Here is a 25,155-nt window from a genome sequence, read left to right as displayed (position 1 = left end):
CTAACTTTGTTTTGATTGCAACTAAACCAGAAGGTAAGAGCTTATAACCTCCGGTCAGAAGCTTTCCGGCAACATCTGCTCCAATCAATAATTCTATGGGTCCATGGTGTTGATCACTCAAATGGATATTGTTTTCTGAAAGTCCTTTCATCCACATACCATTCGCAACAGGTGGAATTGTTGCACAGATTGTTTCTTGGCCGAGGACTTCAAAGTTACTGTTTAAAGTCATATCGAAGTCAGTGAGGAATGCTCTTTAAACGTCGTGATGTCAGACCTCTGTACTCACTCCACCAATCCAGGAATGTCGCAGACTTTCTCTTCGGTGGGGTTGGTAATTCAGTCTCTGCGCCTTACTTTTCAAAATGTACGACTTTTGAGAAGCTGAGTCGGTTATTGCTCTTATCTTCACTTTACCCTTTTCACCTCTTAAGTGAATTACAAGAGTCTGCAACAAAAACATGAGTTGAAGGCGAAACATTTGCCATCGTCTGATCTTGTACGGGATTTCATTATCAGGTTTAGATTTTGTTATTTCCTTGGGAGATTGTGTTTGACTATTATTGTGTAAAAGATAATGTGTAATCTCACAATTTAAACATTTATTCTGGATTTACAAGAGCTAGAAATATGATTAATTTTCAAACACCTAAAGCAATCACCTTTTTATCCTTAAAATATCTTTCCTTTGATCACCTGGTAAACTTTGAGCATATCTACAGTCAGCACTAAAATTATTCTTATCACAGAATACACATTGAGAGTTCTTCGAGGCTGTATTGCTTTGTACTGAGCTATAGAGTTCCATGCCCACGGTAATATTTTTATTACGATTAAAAGAAGACTTAATTGCTTGATTTTTCTTGTTCTTATGTTCTAGTCGAAACCCACTTTTGGGTAAGTTAATCTTCTCTTCACCCTGAATTTCATTTCCTAGGAATTTCATTAACGTTTCTAACTTGTTAAATTTCTCATCTGATTTAAATGTTATCGGAGACAAATGTTGTTCCCAAATTCGTAAAAGATCAAGAAGCAAACACGACTCGACCAAAGGGTAAAGCATGGACGCATACTTATCACTTGTTACACCCAGCATCTGCAAAGATCTTATCTGAGTTCCAATTCTGTCGTACAATTTAATTAACAGAAGTTTATGTTCATTATTCAGAGCATTATTTAATACCAAGCTCAAAAGTTCCCTTACATAGACCTCCACTAAGACATCCTCTCTTCCGAAATGCGCTTTTAAACATTCGATGGCTTCAACATAGTTTTCAGCCGTGGGGGGAAAAGACTGGATTACCTCTCTAGCTCTTGAACCTTTAAGGGCTGACAGTATCAAGTACTGATATTTATCTTCATTCGAAATATCAGGATCTGAATCTATTTTATTAAATAATCCCCAGAAAGATAACCAGTCCTTTAAAGTCCCATCAAATTTTTGCACTTCAATCTTAGGCAACTTAAAATTTCTTTTTTCACTAATTGAATGTGCATCAATTTCGCTGTCAGATCTATTTATGCAGCATTCTAGTTTCGTTTTAAAATATATGAATTTATTTTCATAAGATTCGGCGTTTTCGATTTCTTCACATATACTTCTCTCGGTACACGTAATATCCCTCTTGATTAAATCAAGTATATCTTTATCTAAGTTTTGAATTTTCAAATATTTCTCTGTTAACTGACTCATGTTACTAACATATAAATCAGAATCATCTGCTTTCGTTTCCAAAAATAATTCCAATTTTTCAGTAAATTTAGTGAAACAGCCATGATAAGAGCCTCTTAGTTTAATTAATGTTTCCATTTTTAATGTTAATATACTAACTTAAATGTTAATAAAACTGTGAATAGATACTCAATATGACATGCACTCTTATTTTCAATAATAAAATGTAATATTCAATTCAATAAATTCTATTCATAAAGAAATGCACAATTCATGGTTATCAGAATCGAATAAATTTAACCATTCTTGATCATTATTAAATCCTGTATTCTCTAAAATTGTATCATACTCTAACCCAAATTATATCAGATATATTCAGTTCAACTTTATCAATAAAGCAATTTCTTAAATAATGTCGATTTTAAAATACTCTCTTCTATTTTATCAATGTTCGCTTACTTTCAAATCCAAAGTAGATATATATTCTCATAAGATATTCAAAATACTCGAATCACTTTCATTTAATATATTTCAAATATTTATTTAATGAGCCAGTTAAATATTTAAACAGCTAGAGTTCCAACTAAATCCTTTTGCAGTTATCGAAACATATATTATGACTCAATTCCAGCGTCCCTGTTCGGGCACCAAATTATGTGGCAATCGAAAACTGATGAGCAATGAAAATGAACATGCATTACTCACCTCGCCTGCGATCGCCCTTTTCGGTGAAATGAAGTCACATCGAAAGTACGAATCGACATTAATGCGAGTTGCTATTAAATTAAATCAGTCAGTCATCAACACTGAAGAGAGCCAATCTGAAAAATACTAAAACATTTATTTAATTGAAATTATTTACAGAATTATATGCAGGAATTTTAGTATAAACATATGCGATGGAGCTGTAACACCACACATCGCAAGGTTCGCCAAAAAAAGTTCCGATTTCGTTTTCAAGAATTCCAAGACTTGAGTTTTCTCAGTAGAAGTGGAAGTACTTTTCGTGACAATGTACACAAGACCAAACGCTGAAAAAGCTAATGGGTGTGTTATTCTGTTCTTAAAAGATGTTAATGTGTTAAGTTCATATTAACAGTCCTGGTATTTGTAAAATTTACATTTATCTGTTTTTTTGTTAGTTATTTATAAAATTTTGATTCGAGATAAATATTTAATATGAAAGATCTAATAATAAATATTTAGTCTTTCTTATTCCTGCATAAACAATATTTGTATTTGAAGAGTGTTTGAGACTGAATGCTTTTGCTTGGTATCTGCATTTTGTACTAAATAGACTTAATTTATTGATTGAATTTTTTATTAATAGATGTGGATTGGATCATTAATTATATTTTTAAAATTATATCTCAAAGTGAAAATTTTAAGTTTAGCATTATTAATAGATTTGAGTTTACTACCTTATATTCAGTAATGAAATTCAGCATTTGAATTGTCAGTTTCATTTGCATGTCATTTTGTGTTTTTTAACATTCTTATATTTAAATATTGGAAATATTCTTATTTTAATTTATCAACTTGCATTGCAATTAGATTCTTAAAAATTTATTTTAAATTAAGTATTTGATATCTCTAAAATTTTAAAAATGTGCAAAAAATTTACATGTTTTTTACACATTCATCTTTTATGACACATTTCATATTTATGAAGAAATATTATAATCAATCCTTTTACTCATTTCCATTTTACAGTTTCAAAATGTTGTGTTCTTATGTGTTATTGATACAATTTACCATTTTGATATTTTTAGAATATAATATAATTAACTCCAGATAGAATAATTCTCCTATTTTAAAACATATTATAATTGGTTTAATTAACTCCATAGTGCCATATTTAAGTAGAAATAATTTATTTCAAGATTCTAGAGTATTTATAATATCGAATTTTAAGTTAAGGATTAAAAAGTAGAAAATAATTTAAATAAAAAAATTTTACTGTTTTGTATACTATTAAAGGTATATATTTAAATAGTATTGTTATACCTTAAAAGGGTTTTTATACTTAAGATAATTTTTTATATCTTAATTCTAGGACAATTGCCTTTTTATTATAATTATTATATAATATTATTTATTTTATATTTCATTATAATTATTTAAGAAAAAATTCTTTTAATCTTGTAGGATTTCCACCTCCTGTTGTTTCTCTGACAAATGGGCAATGTGTAGACATAGTAAACTCTCCAACTCCACTCACTTCAGTTACTGTTAGTCCAGTTTTGCAGACTCTCCTTCCTCAGAATATTCAGTTAACATCAACTCCTCACACCTTTCTTCTGACAACTCCTGCTCAACAAACTTTACCTATTTCCACAGCTCTTCCACACAATCAGATCATTATACAGGCAATGCCAGTATGTTATAATACATTTAATTCATTTTGAAATTTTAAGTAATAAGGAGACGTTTTCTTAACTTTTCTATTTTTATTTTAATATGTCATTCAATTTTTGTCAGTGTGGTTGCTAGACAGTTAAAGAGCTCAAGTTTTTCATTTTGTTTCTTTCATTTGAAGCTCATTCTTGAGTAATTTCTTTCAAATTATTTTATTTCTAAATTAATTTAATTTTTTTTTATAATAAATGTTGCTTTCAACCTACATTTTAAAAATTTTTATTAACTGTTTATAATATATTTCGAAACGGTTGTTAGTATCACAAAAAAAAAACAACTTTTTATTAAAGCTGATTTAGTAAAACCGATTGTGAAAACTTTATTCATATTCTGTAGATATTTTTTTCTAAAATTATTCAGTACACAGAAACATAAATTAGTTTTGTGAAGAATTTTTTTTATTTACTTCAGTAGAATTAACTTATTTTTGAAGTTGCTTTTATTTAGTGCTAGGAAATAATAGAAAAGTTTGTATATAAATCTAAATTGATATTTTTTAATGAAGATTTTGTTATATAAATCAAGCTTAGCATCTGAGTAAAAATAAAAGGAGGAAAAACAGCTTTCTGTTTAATGAGTGATTCAGAACAGAATCCAAATTTATTTTTATATCTAAAATGCAAAAATGGTAATGAATAATTTTAAGTTAGAAAAACTTTAATATTTAGATAATGCCATTGATCTCCCTCTCACTTTGTTCTTTCTTAGACTCTATATTTCTCAATTGTAAAATAATTTTTCTAAAAATAGCTTCATTATTCATGGAATTATTTTAATTTCTTTAATTAATTATTTCAATTTTCTTTTTCATTCTTATATCACAAAATAATTCCATCATTTTAACCTAATCCTTAATAACCCATTTTGTTTTATGTGATTATTACTGCACAGAAGAATAAATATGTAAATATTTGCTTGCAGCCGGAAACAATGGAAAGGGATGAAAATGTTGCAGTACATATGAATGAAAATGTAACTGTTCAGATGAATGCCCCACATATTATTATCAGTAATCCTAATACATCGACTCTAACATCTTTGGCTTCCACTCAGATCCCTTCAGCACCTCCTTCGCCTTCTAATGCATTAGAAGGTGCAGATTCCTCTCTTATAGTAGAGTCATATGGTGTTCAAGTAGGTTAACAAAAATTCTACCTTTTTAATATTAAAGTTAATACTTTTTGATATTTAAGTGCATGGCCTTTTTAAGTAACTAATATTTGTAATTAAATATTATTTGAATGCAAATTTCTGAAATGTATTGTAAATTTTCTAAATAGGCATGTCCATATTATAACACTCATTTATTGAAAGCGATGTAATATAGATTAAAATGATATTTTTCATTTTAACTTACCTGTTTTATGTATGTATCAGGAGTTACTGCATTATTATTGTTAATATCATCATAATATATAATTGAAGATACAAATAAATAAATGAAATATTAGGTTCATTTTATTACAAAAATAAAAGACTGCAAATCAATAAATCTTAAAGTATAAAAGTATTACAATATATATTTTTTTAATCCTTTCATAATATTTAAGGTAAAAGTTGTTTTATTATTTCTGAGTACTAGTTGATAAATACAAAGTAAAAGGAATCAAGTGGTAAAACATCAGTAATGAAGAGAAATCTGAATATATTAAAATAAAGTTAAATTTTTAATATGAACCAAAATTGATGAAGGCAGACTGCAAATTTGTAAATTTATACTTTTAAGTCTTTACTGAAAAATTAATAAAACTGTAATAAAATATTGCTCATCTGGTATCATGATATTCAGGCAAAACTTCTGGGATACAAATCTTTGGATTTTAATAAAAATGGCCATAAAATTCGAATCACAATCTTTAAACTTTATATCATGGTGCAATACCATGGTAAGAGATCATAATGTAACGACCACTATATATGTTTTAAATAACAATAAAAACTAAAAAGCCAGTCTCTACTGCTGTTCCAATTTTGCTACTTTGTTTCATATGAGAATTTTTTGTAACTAGATATATCAGCAATGATCACCTCTCCATCTACTTTTTTTTTTAGAAATCTTAAAAGCACTATTTTATGTATATTCTCAATGAAAGAAAACAACAATAGTTCTCCAATATAAATCATTATATCTATTTCATCAATTTTTGTTCTGTGTAAAACCTTATGGCCACTAGATATGTTATCAGTGGACACCTATCCCTTTTATTTTTGAGATATATCAGAAGACAGAGCCCCAGCCTCAACAGCGGGGCCAATTTGACACTTAGTTAGTGTTGCTAATGAATCAGAATGCTTGTTATTTATTCTGCAAGTGTTATAGTGAAGAATAGTAGCTAATCAAAGTTAATTGACATAAATAAATACCATTAATATGGTCGACAGTGAGGCAACTAATATAACTGTTGATTTATATATTGTTTGTATCATATAAATAAATATTCAACTTTGTCAAAAATTCATTGAGAAATTTCTATCTATGATTTTAATCTATTTATGTAAAATTTTGCTTATAAATTATTCTTATTGTGGCCTGCCAAAGCCTACATCACAAGATTTGCTGCAACATTCAAATAATTTTCTTTGTATATGGATGTTGGAAAAATCCCTATCACAATACTGTTGAAAATGCTTAAGGGATTTTACTTATAGATGTGCTGCTTGTTCCAATATTATAAAGTATTCGAGTTATTTTTTTTAATTGCAAATCTCAAAAATTTGAATTGGTCAGTATATTTGTTATCTTCATATAATACTCACTACATATACCCCTTCATAATTCCCATTCCAACTGTTTGTAAATAAAATATTCCTTCAGATCATAATTTTTTTATAGGCTATTGACGAAGGTGTAGTAATGCATCAAGATGTTGATATTGAATCAGTTGCTCAAAAATCAAATCATCTAATATCAGCAGGTAATAACTATTTTTTGTCTATTTCAATTTGCATACAAATTCTACAATGTTCATGACTGTAGCTTTAATGATTAAGGAACAATAATCAATCGAGTTTTTTGATCTAGCATTTGAAAAATCTATAAAAAAATAAGCTTAATTTTCACAGATTTGTTACAAAAAAAAATGTGTTTGTGATATGCTCAAAGAAGAATCCAGAAGACCAATTAATAAATTTGATGGTAATTCTATATTCTTTGACAAGGAGTCATGCTACAAAGATTTTGTCAGCTTATACCTCCAGGTTTTTATATATAAAACACCATATCTACTAAACTACTGATTCTTTGGGGGGGGGATGTAATGTGTAAGGAAATAGTTACCTTAAACAAGCATTTCACCAAACTGATAAATGTTTGAAAGCTGATGTTCACTATTTTGTGCATCTCTTGTAACCATAGATATTAGAGGTTACATCTATTTAATTTATGACTCGATAAATTTAATAAAATATTTAGGCAGGAGTTTTCATTTTCTTAAAATTTAAATACATTGTTTGGTTTGTAGTATTCCTATATTGTTATTGGAAGGGAGGAGATACTGACAATCCCCCTTGCAATTTTTGCATAATTGTCAGTATTATGAAAGGCTAAAACTATAGCCCATTTATTCTAGAAAATTAATAAAACATAAAAATATATATACCAAGCCAGATGCGTTTCTTTATTAATTATTTAAACAGTTTATTTTCGCAGAAGAAATATTTTGTATTATTTTTGGTGGGTGCTAGATATTAATTAAAAGTGGCACTAACAATTTATATGTTGTTATAAAATAAATTCCTTAAATTTATTGGCAAAGCCATTCATTAATATTTAATTGTCTGAAATTATTGGTACTGGATTTAAATGTTCATTTAGTATGTAGTATTTAGATGTTCATTATGATTGAAATTGCAAAAAAACTTTTGCAAAAATAAAATTTGAACTACCACTCTGTAATATCATGATGAATTAAAGTTTTTCTATTACTTTTAAAGTGGTTTAATACTCAAATACTATAAATCAAGAAATTATTAAAATTTATATGCAGTCAACTGCATAAAATTGATTTATAACCATCTTTAATAAAAACAATTTTTATTGCAAATAAGATAATTTTATTAAACATATATTTATATGGACTTTTCTAGATCCAATGCTGGCAGCAAATGGAAGTCCAGACACAACAAATTCAGACACAGAATCAGAAAAACAAACATCTGATGACCATCTGGATCATGCACAAAATTAATTATATACAGAATGTTCTATTCAAAATAAATATCATGTTGTTCAACCTTATGTAATAATTATATTAAATTTTTACTTATAAAACTTTCCAGAATAGACTTATCACAGATATCAACACTTTACATGATTTATCACATAGTATTGCTTTGCATGCATTTAATTCTTGCCTTAAATTACAAAACATGATTCTTGAGGAGAGTTAGCATTTTAATAAAAAGTATGAAATACCAATATCATCCAGATAAATAATATCAAGAATTTATACTTATGTGTATAGTTTAAGAAGTTGATAAAAATTCACATAACATGAATGGCATTTTAATTTCTTATCAGTAAATCCATAAAATAAAAATCTAATAGTATTTACATAAAAAATGCATAGGATCAATATTTCTATCAGTTACATATTATATAAATAAAAATTACCATCTTCTTTCAATGCACATTTTAAATATCATAATTCATTGACTGTTATGGATTTTTAAATACTAGTATTACTCTCTACTGAATTACATTTGATGAATAAAAACTAAAAGGATTTGGCACAAGTATTATATAGAAAAACTGTATCATATTCAAAATCTGACATTTTAAAATATTTACACTAAATCTAAACTACAAAATTTAGAAATGATTAATAATAAATAAGGCATAAAATTTTCATGTTACATTTGAGATTTCTATGACTATTTAAAAATTACAGCTTTAAAGTTTTTTTTCTTTTCTCCTTTATAATGGCTAGCACAACAATAACAATATGCCATTAAACTATGATCTAATTATACAAGTTCGTCACGCATTAAATTACTTGCAGAAATTTTTATTCTATTGATGAGAACATTCTAAATCTTTAATAATAATGTGTTGCTTTTCATCTATTGAAAAGTATTTATGTGGCAAATCATTGTCTTTATTATTTTCAAATAACATTTTTTAAAGATGTGAAAATGAACGCTTGCTTTTTCTCTTAACTGCATTAACTTTGAGGCACTTCAAACATTACATTATAAAATTACAGCATAGGATGAAGTTGCAATAATGGTAACATATTTCTAAATGACATTCTTACAAATTAAACAACTGCTGAAATTCATACGAATAACATGTAACCTAAGGGGAAAGAGTATCTTCTCTCTCAGACAACTTATATATTTAATCAAACTTGTTTATAAAATATAGCATAACATTTCTCAAATTCATTAGTTGGTACTGACATTGAAACTTAATATATATACAGTTTTCTTTGGCAAAACAGTAAATATTATCACAATCAGTATTCAAAATTTAGTTATATTGATATCAAACAGTCTATATAACTAGTTAAGTTAATAAAAATTGTAAAAACACTTTATAATATTTCATATACAAGTTTACAAATGCTTCCATATAACAAAGTGCCCATTAATAAATAATATCATCAAATGTGATAATTAAAAAAAATCAAACCTAAACTTAATGCCAGTTTCAGAATACTTTGAAAAATATAAATGTTTTAGTTAAATAAAACATTCATTGCAAAATGCTAAAAATAAAGAAAAATATTCATGTACATAAAATACTTATATACAAAAAACACTTTGTTAATTTATATTTACTAACACGTAGGAAAACTTTTAAAAGAAATATAAAAAATCTAACAATAACATACAAAACATGAATTTCTTTACTACATAAAATTGCAATATTATTTTATGATGTTCGATGTTTCTTGTTACAAAACAATTTTTAAGTTTTAAAATATATATATATTTATTCCAATTTCTAAATGTAATTTGCATTTAAGAACATACTTCAATGTAAACATTTATAGGACTACAAAACTCTTACAATTGCTGCTTAACATAAAAAAAGTATAAGTAAAAAAAAAAAAAGATAATAAAAATAAGTATTTCCACATGTGCATGTACTTCCCAATTGAGATTCACAGAAACATACATACCAAATACTGAGAACACTATACTTGATTTAAAAAATAATAATAAACACTTGGAATGATTACAATACTGTTGACAGCAATACTTTACAGATGATAGTAACAATTCGCACATATGCAGAATAAAAGAATAAGTACTGTATTGCAATAAATTAAGACACGAAACTTTGGATCAACTCCTCCTTCATTATACCAGTGTATCTAAAAGAAAAGATTGATATATTAACACTAGATTTATGAGAATTTATTGTATATCTGCTTTTACTGCAGCTGTCATTTTGACATATAATGTAAAATGAGGTTTTTGAAACATCTTAGTTCTTTTATTTAAAAATAAACTATTAATAAACAAAATTATAACTACATATAGATTACTTACATGTTATGTGACCATTATAATACTACAAACTACATGCAAGCCCTTCAAAAGGAGACAAATAACAACTGACTGCAGGAATGGTTATGCATATTGTATTTACATATAAATTTGTAAAAAATTTGGGGGGAGGGGGCCTCATATAGTGACCCTGCCAATTGACAACTATAAAAAAAATATTTCATAATTTTTTAAATATGCTTCAGTAGAATACTGATGAAAATAAGTTGCCTTGCATCTTAATATTCATTTCTTAATAGCTTCATACAGTGATACAAAAGTATTAAAATCAAGTTAATAGGAAAAAAAAAAAATATAAAAAAAGAATCCGGCCTGAAGACTTTTTCAAGGGTCACCCTCAGGCAGGGATTCAAAGAAAGGGATTTTTTCTGTGAAGGAAATGCAGACAATAGTCTAATAATGATTCCTCGTGACCCGAAAATCCCCTGAAATTAGGACCAAGAGATATACCATTTTAACAGAAAGGAAAATACAAAACAACAAATTAGAAGAAAATAACCACTACTAAGTAAAAATACAATAACAATAAACACAAAAATACCATAAAATAACACTAAAAAAAAAACGAAAAGGCAAGCACATACCATCAGCAGTCAAGGAAATTTTAAGCTATCGATTGTGATTCCCGCTTTTTTTAAAAACCCAAAGCTAACGGTAATTTAGGTAAAAAATTGTAGGCTCCCAGCGCCATATTTTGAGTGATCTAATATGCAAGGAAAGTTCTATTTATATTTAAGCCAAAGGATTAATCCCAAACCATACATCATTTAATTAAAAAATTGACATTACAGTAATTTCTAGGAAATTCATTTTTAATTAAATTTTTAATGAGGTTGTTTGATGCTTCAATATAGGAATTTTTATTATTGCGAACCCATATATATATATATATATAAAATAAACTCCATTTTACTTAAAAACCCTAAAATATTATTGAAAAAGTAGAATTTTAGCATGGTGAAATGTGGCATCATGCTAAACATGGCTTCCTTTGTATTTAAAATATTCCAATTTTTTTAAACTTTAAAAAAACTGCAATTTTAAAGATTACACTTCTAGCAAAACCAATCAATCACATTCCTAAATTGATTCAAAACCAATCCTGAGATATTGATTCAAATTAATTTCTGAACATATAAAAATGGAAATCCTGAAGGTGTCCTTATATGACGGCATCTCATCTGCTTAGCAATGTCTCTCATTTTCTGCACATTAAACTTCATGCAGTAAATAATAAATGTATAAAGCATACAATGTTCTTTTAAATACATGATAAACAAACACTACTATATGCTTCAAAATATTGAGACATTTTAAATGTTAATAATTTAAATACAACAGTTTTTGCATATTACTTTAATTTTTAGTTAATATTTATATTAAATTGGAAAGATTTTTTATTTTTCTGAATTTACATAGATTTTTTTAGAATATAAAGTGAAAAGCAGGTGTAAAAGCAAACATATTGAAAAGTTTACATTTCAGAAAAGAAATATATGATGAAGTTTTATACTTTTCAAGCAAGATTGTCAGTAGACTTTTAAAAATGTATATTGGAAACTTGTGCACAATGAATAGATCTCTAGTAAATTATGCATCAGTAAAAGTTGTTCTGGCAGAAAAAAACTAAAAAGTGTTTAAAAAAATGAAACATATTCTGTTGTTCTTGCATCAGAAAGATGAAGATGAGTATGATGTTGTTCTCATGGAGTACGTAGATTTGTTTCATGAAGTATAGTGATGACAGCCAAATCATCTTCACTCAGTTTCAAGAATTTTAATGTCAAAAAAATTAGTTGGATGACTATGTTTTTCTACCCTTTATTTAAAGACAATACATTTACAAAACGGTTGAAAGGTTTAAAAATTTTTTATTCCCCCACATTTAAAAAAAAAAAATTCATCTAAAATTAAATATTGTGCAACATACCTTTCTTCTTGAAAGTTTTCAATCTCAACAGAAATTCCATTAGAACAATGCCAGCAACATCAGAATCTTAATTACTTTCCTTAATTTCTGATAAGATTTTGACTTTCTAAATATCTTGATAAAAAATTAACAGCTCAATTCTTAAATAATTTAAATTCCTCAAAATCAATTAAATTCAATAAGTTGTTAAATTCTATTGAAATACAATCATTTTTTTTTTAGTTGCTTGAAATTCACAAAAGAGGAAAATTGACTGTCATCTTGTTGCATTTTCAATTATTTGGACATCTTTCTCTGATTTAAACAACTTGTATTCCTGACAAGTATGTAATTGAAAAGAAACTCATCCAAAACTTTTCAAAGAAAGGCAAGCCTCAGGCATGAAGCCCTCAGCATTAACATTTGAGATATCAAAGTTATTTTTCCGCAAAATTTCCCTGGTTAGAAAGCTTTTTTAACATTCCATCCAACCAAAAATTTTGTATTAATTTCACTCATATTAGCACACAAACATTTGTTTAAAAAAAATCAAGCTTGCAAAAATTATTTACAATTATGCTTTTAAAACCATTTTTAATGATATTGAAAGTTTTTCAAATAGCCAGATCATCTCTTTCTTAAACATTAACAAAAAGGACAATTATTGTAGATTGTTTCTAATAGAATAATTAGATCTCATGTTTTTCTGTTATTTCTGTCTGAAGCAATTCAATTTCCCCTAAATTGCTTTGTTTAGGAATGCCATTAGAATAAAAAAAATGAAAACTACAAAAGTTTTATTAAAATTTGTTATATATTGTAAGTGTTTTTATTTTTATTATTTGTAATGTCTCTTTTCTACATAAGTGAAGAACAATCTGTCTCGTTTCAGTTGTACTGAAATCCAACTGCCTCATTCAACCTTCACATTTATTACCCACACGAGATGCTGTTAAATCAACTTCAATTAAGATTACAGCGATACTTTTAAGATGGCCAGAAGCTAAAAACTAAGCAATACAAACAGGAAGTAAAAGGTTGACTAAAACTATCTCACATAGAATAGGATTAAAAGAACTCTTTGCAGCAAATTTTAATATATGCTATATAATAAAATATTTCCGGAAAGATCCATTTTAAGGTAAAGGCACACTTACGAAAATTCCTTTGTGAAAAATCTACACTACAAGAGATTAATCATAAATTTCTAAATAATAAATATGTAGGATTATCACAGCAACACTTATAAAAGTAGCACTTTTATAAATTCCCTCTGTGTGAGAAGACAAAACTATAATACATTTTGGAGAGATGCGCAAATTGTTCAGAGCTGAACAGGCTTCTGTTCACCTCATCTGGACATTCAAAATTGTCAAATTCGTTAATTATATCCTCACACATACTTAAATAGAAATGCATTTCATGTTACATTTGAAAAGTAGTATAAACAAGCAATTGCTATATTTCAAAAATAAATTTTAAAAAAAATCATTTATTACAACAACCGAGACAGCAAACTTACCAATGTTATATGAGACATACACATTAATGAAATACAAACAGCAAAGAATACATTCATCAGTAGAGGAGGCCAATGTGGGTAAATAAAAGCACTTATGACTGTTACCTATCAAAATGAAATAAATATTACAATTTTATCAACACACACAAAAAAATTGTACTTTTCCATTAGCTGAAATAATTGTCAAATAATGTACTATTCCATCAAATTTCTTACGCGAAATTCGCGTTTGGTTCACAATCCGTTAGCCGGACGCAAGCGAAAAATCATCAAATAATGTAAAATTCCTCTAAATTTACGCTTCGTTCACAATTGGTGAAATTTGTGCCCAGCTAAAGGGAAAGTAACAAAAAAATAAATTATAACCTATATACTTAATCAAAAGAGAAAAACATTGTAAATGTTACAAATTAGTCTTTATTCATAGAGTTGGGGAATTCTGATTTTACACACTGCAGTTAATTCATAAATCAAAATATTAAAATTTGAATCCTAATTTTCAATAGCCATCAGAAAATATTTTAAATAAAAATCAAACATTTGACTTTTTTATATTCACATACAAAAACAATTTTTTTAAAAAAATTAGAAAACCATTCCAAATTAAGATGATTATTTTTTAAAACTCAGAAAACTGTCCAATAATGTTTTTATTGGATGAGTAAAATGAGGCATAAAAAAGTGGAATATTAAGTCAAAGGAAAAAATGAACAGATGATACTTTATGTTGTTAATCAGTATGGTTTGAACAATTCTGTATTAGGCACAATTTGAGCCAAGAAAATTCAATCAAGAAATCTCAAACAGTTGTCAGAATCATGTTTGAGGTTGGGATATCTAAGGAAAATGGAAAGATTATTTCAAAGAAAGAAGTAATTGGTATGGCTATCATTTAAAAGAAAACCAAAACTTAAAATTTTAAACTTAAATTCTTGTGAATTTGTAAATTTTCTTATTTTATATTAAATATAAAAAAATTTCAATTTTTAGATTTAAAGAATGTTAAACTTGAACAGCATTTACATTTTGAAATGAAATCTATTTTCTGAGAATTTACTAGCATTTCTTATTAAAACTCTTACTAGAGGTCCTGGGTAACTGACCAGAAATTATTCCTAATTTCAATCTATCAAAAAATTTAATCTAAAGTAATTTCTTTCCAAGATTAAAAGTAATTTTAATTTCTAAGTAATATTTATAAATACATTAAGAAATATTCAATCAATCCAAACAAAGAATTTTTACTTCAAAATTTGTCTGCATTCTTTGTTACATTAATTATTCTCAACACAAACAATTTGACTTTATTTTAGTAGTTCTTTTAACTCTTTTGATGAAACCCAAAACAGCAAACATAGTTATTGAATGGTTAAGAATTTTTGCAATGTGCATTATATACAGTACTAACTGTCATCATAATAATAATAAAAAAAATGTTTTGTCATTATATTTGTATTTCTAAATGTAATCATATCTTTATGTGTATTTTGAATTATATTGGTTTAATTAAAACCTGTATAAACAATTTTAGTTAATTCTATAAAGCTACTGAAGAAGCCAAACAGTGACTAAAAAACATGATTCTGTGTGGTTTTGAATATTTCAAAATCCTTTAATCAATAATTATAATGAAATGCAAAAACTGCAAATACTTACTGCAACAGCAAGTGATGTCAAGACTGCAAATGACGTGTGTACAACTCGATCCTGGAAATAAATGGTTTAAGACTTTTCCTCTAAATAAAAAATTCTTTTTAATGGTCTTCTTATTAGCAACTATACAAAATAAGAATTTCAAATTACACAATATAAAAACTTTGCAGCAGATTAAGATATTAAATAATAAAAATTATTACCTTACTTCTCTCATTTCTTGAAAATATTAACAATCTTAACTTTCATATCTAAAATCCTAATAAAATACTCATAATTTTCTATTTATGATTTCCAGAGAAAATAAATACTAATTTGAAGTCCAAGTAAAAAAAGCAGATTTAAAGTAGACAATACATAAATAGTTAAAAAGATAAATGCAATCAACATATTCAAGTACTATAATATTAATTGCACATAAACAATGACTTTTTAAAATAAACAAAGCCATACATAAATCATTTCAAGTTATAACAATCTGGAAAGATTGAATATGATTATGAAGAAATTCAATACAAATAAAAAAAAAAAAAAACTGTAAAAATTCTTACTCTCCATTTAGAAACTCCAAACAAGGGCTTATCTGTCATTTGCCCAAGAGAAGGAGAATAGTCATGTCGATGATCAGCCATTTCTGTTAAATTCTATTTAAAAAAAAGTTAATGCATTAAAACCGAAAGTCATAATTAATGAGATACAAACTGAATCATAAAAGAAGAAATCAACTTAAAAAAATATAGCATATTTCAAAGAACAAAAATTCATTCATGGACTAATGACAAATGGAATAAGACTGTAAAGTCAGAAATAATATATACCAGGTTATGTAATTAATTTTATTGTAAAAAGTAAGCACTTTATAATCACCTTTATTAAGGTAAATATTAAGGTAAAAGTTTTTAATTATAGATATTTATGTGTGACAACGAATTGAACTAAGCTGGGTATTAACTAAGTAGGAAATCAATTATAAACATAAAATAATACAAATAATTGTCAAATATTTTTCACCAACGTGAAAATAAATTATTTTAAATGTTTTTTTTATGTAAGTTTTGCTTGAAAAATTTTATTCAAGTACTAATATGCAGCATTCTAAAATTATTTCACTACACTACAATCAACAATATTATTAAAAAACATTATACCTCTAGTTCATTAACATTTCAATTCCTTATTTAAAAAAAAACATAAATAAACAAAACTTGGATATATAGAAATATAAATTTTTAAAAAATGTTTCTTTTTACAAATTTTTTCTAAGCTCTTGCAATTACTAATTCTTTAGATCTTGATTCTATTTTCCACAATTCATTAGGTTTTGTTAATATAGAAGACTTTCTAGCTAGTTGAAAAAGTACATTAGCTTTATATTTAGTTTCTGCAATATTCTTTCATAAAAGAAATTTTATTTTCTATAGAAACATTAAGAAATCAGAGTAACTTTATGTCATTTGCAACTATTTCGTAACCATCTATTTTCTCAGAAAATGTGATATTTTAAATGGTCTCATACTGATAATATTCTCAATATTTTAGTACTGCGAGATTGCTTTACATGGTTATAAACTAATATTATGAAACATGATTATTTCATTCAAATTCCCTACTTCAATATATATATTTATCAATGATGAATCCACTTTCATCAGATGCTTGTTTATGGAAAATAATGAAAATAATTTTCAAAACTCTCCATGATGTTGTAGAATTATCTTATGAGATTGTATAAAAGTACTTATACAATCTCATTTTCTTAAAATTAATTCTTAAAGTCAAGTAAGGATATGAATAACATCTATGTAGCACCCCCCCTCTTCCAAAAAAATCTACGAACTCCATTAAAATAGCATCACAATAATCTTCATACTTTTATCTTTCCTGAGGTAACAGCAAAATGGCACAAATACCAAAAAAGACATATTTTGATGATGCAAAATTGATTGGAGATCTATTTATTATGCATTCCAACTTTTTTTAAAACCAGCTACTGACAATCATTCTTGAAAAGCATATTACTTCATCGAATATTTCTTTTTCGCAAAGAAATAATTTTATGTGAAAGTTTTCTTTCGTAACTTAAAAATAAGTAAATAAAATAATTATTCTATGAATATCAGATACATAAAAAGGAAAAAATGAGTCATTATTAATATATTTGAAAAAAAAAATAGCCGAAAAATTTCAGTAATGCATGATAGCAGCTCCCCCGAGACATTCTTGCACACACTCCAATAAAGTGGAATCACTCTTACACAGATAAATTATGGCAAAGCAGGAGTACTCATTTTTTTATTTTCAAATTATCACATTTTTAATTCAAATTTTTATTATAAATGATACAGAACTAGAATTTTAGTATTTACCAAATTTCATTTATCTAATTTGTTAAATCTTTGAATTACCATGTTTCTATGCAAGCCGATATACCAACAATATTAACTTATGATAGGCGAGTTTAAAAGTTGATACTGTCCAAACTTTATTTATTTAGATCTTTATTTTTGAAGTTATCAATTTCACTCGTATCTGAAGAGCCAGACTTTCTTTGTATGGATTTTGTTAAAAATTTGATAAAAATCTTCAAATTTAATCTAAAGAATTATATACCAAATTTTATCTATCTAGCTCAAAGCATTTGAATTATCATGCTCACCAACAAACATAATGTCAAAAAGGTGTTTCCCAAACTTGGAGAGGTCTGAAACGTGGAGATTCACCAAATTCTCAGGTTTGAAGTTTTTGCAATTACACAACTACGCAAACAGGAAAGAAAAAATGCCAGCATAGAAAAGCATTCAATGACGAGTTGAAACCACAGTTAAAAATAACCAGGAAGGCAAAAAATTATCCCTAAAATGAAATGACCCCCCTCCCTCTTTCAAACAAGCAAAAGGAGGTGAAAGAATATATTTTCTCCATAACATCAGTATTTCCCTAAAACCCTTTTCTAACAGAATTCCAGATTCGTTGAGATCCTTTTAGAGGTGAAAGATTAGACATTCCAAAGAAAACACATTTAGTTATTTCTGGTCTGGTTTTTTAACGTGGTGAAATTTTTATTTTTTTTAGAAAGAAAAATAAACATTTTTTAAGGCCCTTATATAAAGATCAATAAAAAAAAAAGCAGTTTTTAAGGACAATGATGTTATGCACCCTGTATACACTTATGCACACTATTTATAAGCTGGTGTCTACTATTTATAAAATTAAAGAAAATATTTTTAATGCAAGGATGGACTTATTGTTTACTATGATTATACGGAATTCTCCCCTATGAAAATACAATTTTAAAGCATGTAAGAATCTGTCACTTTACAGTTATTTACATCAAAATTTAGAAGAATTTAAGAAGACAGCATCCCTCAAAAAACCCTTTTTTTCTTTTTTTTTACAAGTTGGTAAATCTCTAGTATTGTTTCACTATTCTTATTAGAACTTCAAACACACACAAAAAAAAAATCTCCCTCTATCCTTATCATTGTAAATCAAAAGTTTTCATTATAAAACTACCACAATTCATATGCTTTTCAACATGCAATTCCATTTCCCCAAAAAAAACTATGCTGTTAGAATATATTTATTACTAGCTGGTACCCGACGCATTGCTGCCATAGATGAAATAAATTTGGAAATATTATTTGAAATTTAAAACGGATGTCTTGTTTAGTTAGGAATGATAGAAAGAATGATATTTATTTATTTATTTTCTCTTTGGCAATGAATACATTCATTGAAATTTAATGATATATAAAGCAGAAGTACAAATAATATTTATTCTATTTTTTTGACATTATTATTCAAGTTCTTTAGTGTAGACAATAGTTTTTCGGCAATAGTTTCGTCGGCAAAAAGAAAAATTTTTTTTGGCAGTCCCACTCGCATAGAACTGGCCATGCTCAATTTGCACAAATGACCATGTGCCTTGTTGATGGTCATCGAGAATGCAAGTCAAATGGGGAACTGCAGTCATTTGAAATCAAAAGGCATGTCAGTGGGAATAATGGGAATGAGTACATCTTCTCAAATTGAGTTTCCATCAAAAATAGTCCCCTTGCTTCTTGCCGCATATTGATCTTTTGATTGTGATCAGGTAGCATATAAACATTGTTTTTCGATTTTTGCCACATGCTGATCTTGAGATTCTGAAGCATGTGAATTTGCAATTTGTAAGCAATCTGCTTTATTCCTTGCCTGTCGTTCCTTGTTTGTTTGAGAAGCACAAATTGGCTTATTTCTACGTACTGTGCTGGTAGATCTATTGAGTGACGAACATTTGGGAACATATTTTTTGTCGAAGCAATCCACACAATACACGCTTGTATAACCGAAATATAGTTTGGCGATTCACTGAATAAATAGAAAAATTATTGTTCGCATTGGAAAATTTCCATTATATATAGCTTAACTTGATTGCCATTGATTATAATAATTTTATTTTGTTTGTGTGGGATAAACTCTCAATAATATGTGCGGTCAATAATAATATAAAAAATATCGTGCAAGCTGAATTACAACACCCTGTGTAGATGATTATTTATTACAAAGAAAAAGATTAGTGCTTGCTCTAAAGATTTTCGATTTCATTTCGCTTAAATTGATTGTCATCAATCATAATAATTTTAATTTGTTTGATATATGTGCGATTAACTCTGAATGACATGTGCGTTTGCTATCCGTGTTTCTTCAGTATTAAAATATAACCTTCATGTAGGTGCAAGCAATAAGCTCATCAAGTTTCATCGCAATCGCTTGAACGATGTGGCAGCACATAAGGTACAAACAAACAAAAATTCATTTTTATATATTAGATATAATGACTGTACTCTGCCTATAACCATCGCAGAGAGACAAGCAATGATTTGACCAAGTTCCATTGCAATTGGTTGAACAGGACGGAAGGGCATAAAATACAAACAAACAAAAATTCATTTTTATATATTAGATTTCACAATCATTCAACCGATTCATAAGAAGGGAAGTGCAGCTTCTGCAAGTCAAAAGACTTGAGCACCAATGAGTCTTTGAAGGCCTTGTCCGAGGTTGCTGCAGAACTTAAACTCAAATTTAATCCTGTCAAATCGATTACCACCTTTTTTACAACCAATAAATACTTATACAACTACAAACCAAAATTGATGCTTAAAAATCAAGAACATGCATATGAAAAACACCCAAAATACTTAGGATATGTTTTGGATTCTGAACTTACAATAAGCACATTGATTACATCGTCTCAAAAGCAAGAAAACGATTAAACATCCTTAAATATATTGCAGGTGGAGACAGGGGAGCTAACGCGACTACCCTTAGAACTACTTATCTAGGTATCATCAGACTTTTACTTGAATATGGATTTCCAATTTATTGCTGTGCCTCCAATTCGAACTTGAACAGGTACAGCTGAGTGTAGTTCATATAAAAACTGGTCTGAAACGAAGTTGCTCCTCAGATATTGACCTTTATGAAGCTGACCTGAAACCTCTCCATGTTAAAAGACATGCTAACCTAATCAAATATTACAACAAACTTTCCAGTTATGGCATTCAAAACAACACCTCAAAATATCTAAGTAATTGGACTAACCTCCAGAGACTTAAGAAAAATAGTCCCTTTAGTCAAGTCTTGTCTCAGAATGTAATTCCTAAAAATGTAGAACCACGTTCTCTTCATTCCTGTATGAATCCAACTGAAGAACTTACCTGGGTTCACTTTCATTTCAACCTCCCTGTTCCCATTAATAAAAAGAAAAATGCATCAGAACACCTTACACAATTGGCCTTGGAAGTTATTAATAAAATCCTTAAATGCGACATTAAATTGTATACTGATGGCAGCAAAATCGACAATTTTGCAAGTAGTGGCATCTATATTGTAACTCCACAGTCTAGTTCTCTAGTTTTTCCAACGAAATCCAGACTTCTGTTCTGTTTTTAGAAGTGAACTTCTAGCAATCGATGAGTGACTTAAGACCATTTTACACGAAAATAATTATAAGAACCTTTCGATTCTTACTGATAGCCGCAGCTCAATGGAACACCTTAACAATTGGACCTATGTGGGAGATAAAGCAAGTTTGCCTATTCTTCCGAAGTTGATGCTGATTTCACTCCAACATGATATTCATTTCCAATGGATCCCATCTCATGTGGATCTACATGGTAACGAAATAGCAGACAGGCTGGCAAAGAAAGGAAGCAGCCTAGCGACTTCATCTTCTGCTGAGCTCACATACTTAGAACTATTCTCTCAGGCGAAATTCCTAAATAAGAAGGATTGGATAGTTCCCCCTACTTGTGATTGGTATAGGGCCAATAAGCTAGGCCAGTCCTTAATTCTTCCTTGTGATAGAAAAACCAACACTTGCCTGTCGCGCCTTGCCAGTGGCCACCTTAAATGTCTTTTCTTTTCTCAGGGTGAAAAATTTTACCCTTTTAGCCCAAAATGCTGCCAACATCAGGCCTCTGCTGAACATATTCTAGACTGTTTAGGACTTCTTTGGAGATAAATTTATTCTTCTCCCTTCTTTGTTTTTGACTTTCTTCTTTTAAACGGATTTTTGGATTTGGTCTGACTAAGTCAGGCCACGGACATTAGCAACAACAACAGATTTCACAATGGGTTAAAACAATATAGAAAAGAAAAGTTGTAGTTTAACTAATTTTTAAAGACTTTCTTTTCTTTAATTTCGCATGTGAAGTGGTTTATAAATATTTTCTAACATGTGAAATTTGGTTTATAATTAAAGAAAAGAAACTTTTTTACTAAAAAAATCTAAACTCAGTGGCACAACAGCCCATGTGAACCAAAGACAACAGTGCCATATCTGCTTTCTTGACCGAGGGCCCTGGGGTACAAGGCATACATCCCGGTAAGGTGATCAGCCCAACGCATAACCCTCCCTTCCCAAGAATGCTTGGTCCTCAGTTTATCGACCAACTGAAAGGATGAAGGGCTAAGTCGACCTTGCCCAGCCTGAAGATCAAACCTCAGACTTCTGCATTGGGAGCGCTAAGTGCTACCACTAAGCTACCAGCTTAATTCAAGTTTTTAAGTATCTCTTATTTCTAGGCTAAGAACTTTAAACAAAATCAATATTAAAACAATTCTTCTATATAAATGTAGCATTCTGAAATATAACCAACTAAATCAGTACCTAATTAATCAATACTGTTATTTTTATATAAGTAAAAAATAAGCAAAACAATTAAAAAAAGAAACCAGCATGTACTGACAAAAAATTACAAAAGGAAATAATGTTTAAACATTAATTAAAAAACTGTAAGATAAACATGATAAGTAGAACATATGAAATGTAAAGCACTGAATATCCTTCATATTCTTGCGAAGAATGACATTTATTACACCAATAAATAAATCAATTACTTCAACTACTATACTGCAGTTGATATATAACAAAAATTTCAAGTCTCAATATTATCAAGTATAAAAAGCATTAATTTCTTGCATCTAAGGAGACACACATGACTCATTAGCAGAAATCTGTGAAATATTAAAGAAACAGACTAAAAAGCTTGAATTGTTAATATATCAACAAGCACATTTACATTTATTAGAATTTCATAAGTTGTATTTCACTTAACAACAACATTTCAAATGAGGATAAATATCATAAACATGCCTATTCAAGTGAAAAATACTCTGATATCAAGTTTTTTATTTCATGCCCTTTCCAATATTTCATTTATTTTCTTTATGTTAAAAAAAATAAATTATTTTAAAAGACCATAACCAAACCAACAATTTAAATTTTTAAATAATTGTCATTCTTTTTTGTATTCACATTAAAGTTTTTATTGGTTATCCTCAATAGTAAACTTAGCTTTTCCTTCAGCAATTAAAAAATAATTATTAAATGAACCTTAGGTTTATTTCATTATGTAAAATTTTCCATGTTAGAAGATCCTAACTAAAAAGACTCTTGTTTTTTGAAACTGAACAAAAAATTTAGATCATATCATATTAAATAAGAAAATTCCTTCTAATATTATTAAAAAAATGAAAAGAAAACTCTTTTTAAGATTATAAAAAAACACTTAAAAAATGCAAGAACAAAGATCATAGTTTTGTAAGTAACTTATTATTAAAAACAGATATCCTATTCTATTGAAATTATTTTCCATTAAGAATATGACACATGGAAATTTATAAAAGTAATGCTGATTACTTTTATAAGCTTCAATGATAGTTGCATTATAATACACCAATCTAAAGGAGAAGAAATTTTCATGACTATAAAACATACTTTTAATACATAATTCAGCATAAAATTACTCTAAAAGTGAAGAAAGGTTATATTCTCCGGATTTAATACACAGAAAAACATACTAGAAATATTGATGCAAGTTAACCCAGATTGGGTAAATCCTTTTTTCTGTAGTTTTAACTTTTTTTTTTTTTTTTTTACAGAATACTCAATTATATTTTTTATAACTAATTATATTAGTTATGAAGGAAAGTTTATCATATTTGGATAGTCATATCATGATACAGAGTTTGTATTCAGGATATATAGTGTGATCATTTAAGAATGATGATATCTATTAAAGAAGATTACAACTAATGGAAGGTTAAATAGAACTTATAAAAATACATTCTCCAACACACGCAAATATATATGAAATAAAAACTTTCAAATCAGTTGCATGAATTGGAATCTGAACAAAAATAATCGACAAAATTGCAAGAAATCAATATATATTTTAAAGAAAAAAAATATAATTTGTACACACTTGAATTTCAATAGAAAAAAGTCTATCACGATGCAAACTATTTTTACCCATATTTGTAAGAATATAACGAACATTTGTGACGGATACAATGCACACAATAAATGAAAGTTTCTATATCAGATAGCAATAAACTTATCAAAATATTCATTGATAAGCTTCATAAGATAAATTAAATGAAATCAAGAATACCTTCTCAACTGGTGAGTAATAATTTATCAGTACACTATCACTAGTAGAAGTTTGTTTAGTAGTTATTTTCAGATAATTAATCCTTCTAGTCCTTATAGGAATTTTGTACAGAAAAAGAAAAAAAGTAAACAAGGAAAATGAAATCAAATTCATCCGCAATTGCGTACAGAACTTACCAGATTTTCGATCTAAGAAATTTTGGTTAAAATTCAATTACACTAAATAACAACTGTATCAAGTTTATCATCTTTTACTCAGAAATATTAAAACTGTAATTAAACTCAAAGTTCAATGAAAACAAATTCCTAATGAATTTCTAATTGTCAAAAACAATTGTAATATACACCTGCAAAGCAGTTTCGAAAAAGCAATAAAATTATCATTTTGAAGATGTTGCCATTCGGAATTTAAATCATATTGATGGCATATTTCTTACATATTTTGGAATACAATTGTAGAAAAGTTTTTCTATGTTTATGAGTATGTTATCTTCTCTTTATTAAACTTTTTGAAACATCAGTTA

At 27.7% G+C, this 25,155-nt stretch overlaps 2 protein-coding genes across 4 annotated transcripts in view; one reads left to right on the top strand and one right to left on the bottom strand.

The window, feature by feature from the left end:
* The window catches only part of LOC129965922 (cyclin-D-binding Myb-like transcription factor 1), a 56,364-nt gene extending 48,042 nt beyond the window's left edge, over positions 1 to 8,322 (top strand). For both annotated transcript variants that reach the window (XM_056080208.1, XM_056080209.1), the window contains 4 exons: positions 3,821 to 4,050; positions 5,012 to 5,224; positions 6,924 to 7,005; positions 8,177 to 8,322. In XM_056080208.1, coding sequence (XP_055936183.1) covers positions 3,821 to 4,050; positions 5,012 to 5,224; positions 6,924 to 7,005; positions 8,177 to 8,277 — 626 coding nt within the window. In that variant the 3' untranslated portion in view covers positions 8,278 to 8,322. The remainder of the gene's footprint in view (positions 1 to 3,820; positions 4,051 to 5,011; positions 5,225 to 6,923; positions 7,006 to 8,176) is intronic.
* LOC129965926 (transmembrane protein 243-like) lies at positions 8,306 to 25,003 on the bottom strand. Of its 2 annotated transcripts, none has more exons than XM_056080214.1 (5): positions 24,809 to 25,003; positions 16,242 to 16,334; positions 15,694 to 15,744; positions 14,038 to 14,142; positions 8,306 to 10,410 (listed from the first exon to the last, which is right to left on the bottom strand). In XM_056080214.1, the coding sequence occupies exons 2-5, from the start codon at positions 16,320 to 16,322 to the stop codon at positions 10,297 to 10,299; spliced, it is 351 nt and encodes a 116-aa protein (XP_055936189.1). In that variant the 5' UTR covers positions 16,323 to 16,334; positions 24,809 to 25,003; the 3' UTR covers positions 8,306 to 10,296. The 2 variants fall into 2 exon arrangements, with proteins under 2 accessions (XP_055936189.1, XP_055936188.1); XM_056080213.1 differs by lacking the exon at positions 24,809 to 25,003 and adding an exon at positions 24,444 to 24,572.
* Positions 25,004 to 25,155: the final 152 nt, after the last annotated feature.

The sequence above is a fragment of the Argiope bruennichi genome, chromosome 4, assembly GCF_947563725.1.
Source record: "Argiope bruennichi chromosome 4, qqArgBrue1.1, whole genome shotgun sequence".
Lineage (NCBI taxonomy): Eukaryota > Metazoa > Arthropoda > Arachnida > Araneae > Araneidae > Argiope > Argiope bruennichi.
Note: the sequence above shows the minus strand (reverse complement) of the source record. Positions and strands in the feature narration are given on the sequence as shown.

Coding starts and splice junctions, on each gene's coding strand:
- LOC129965926 (XM_056080213.1), bottom strand. CDS start 24,494: ATGGGTAAAAATAGTTTGCATCGTGATAGACTTTTTTCTATTGAAATT. Junction 16,335..24,443: donor TTTTTTCTATTGAAATTCAA/GTGTGTACAAAT, acceptor TTTTTTAAATAG/AATTTAACAGAAATGGCTGA. Junction 15,745..16,241: donor TTGGAGTTTCTAAATGGAGA/GTAAGAATTTTT, acceptor ATTTATTTCCAG/GATCGAGTTGTACACACGTC.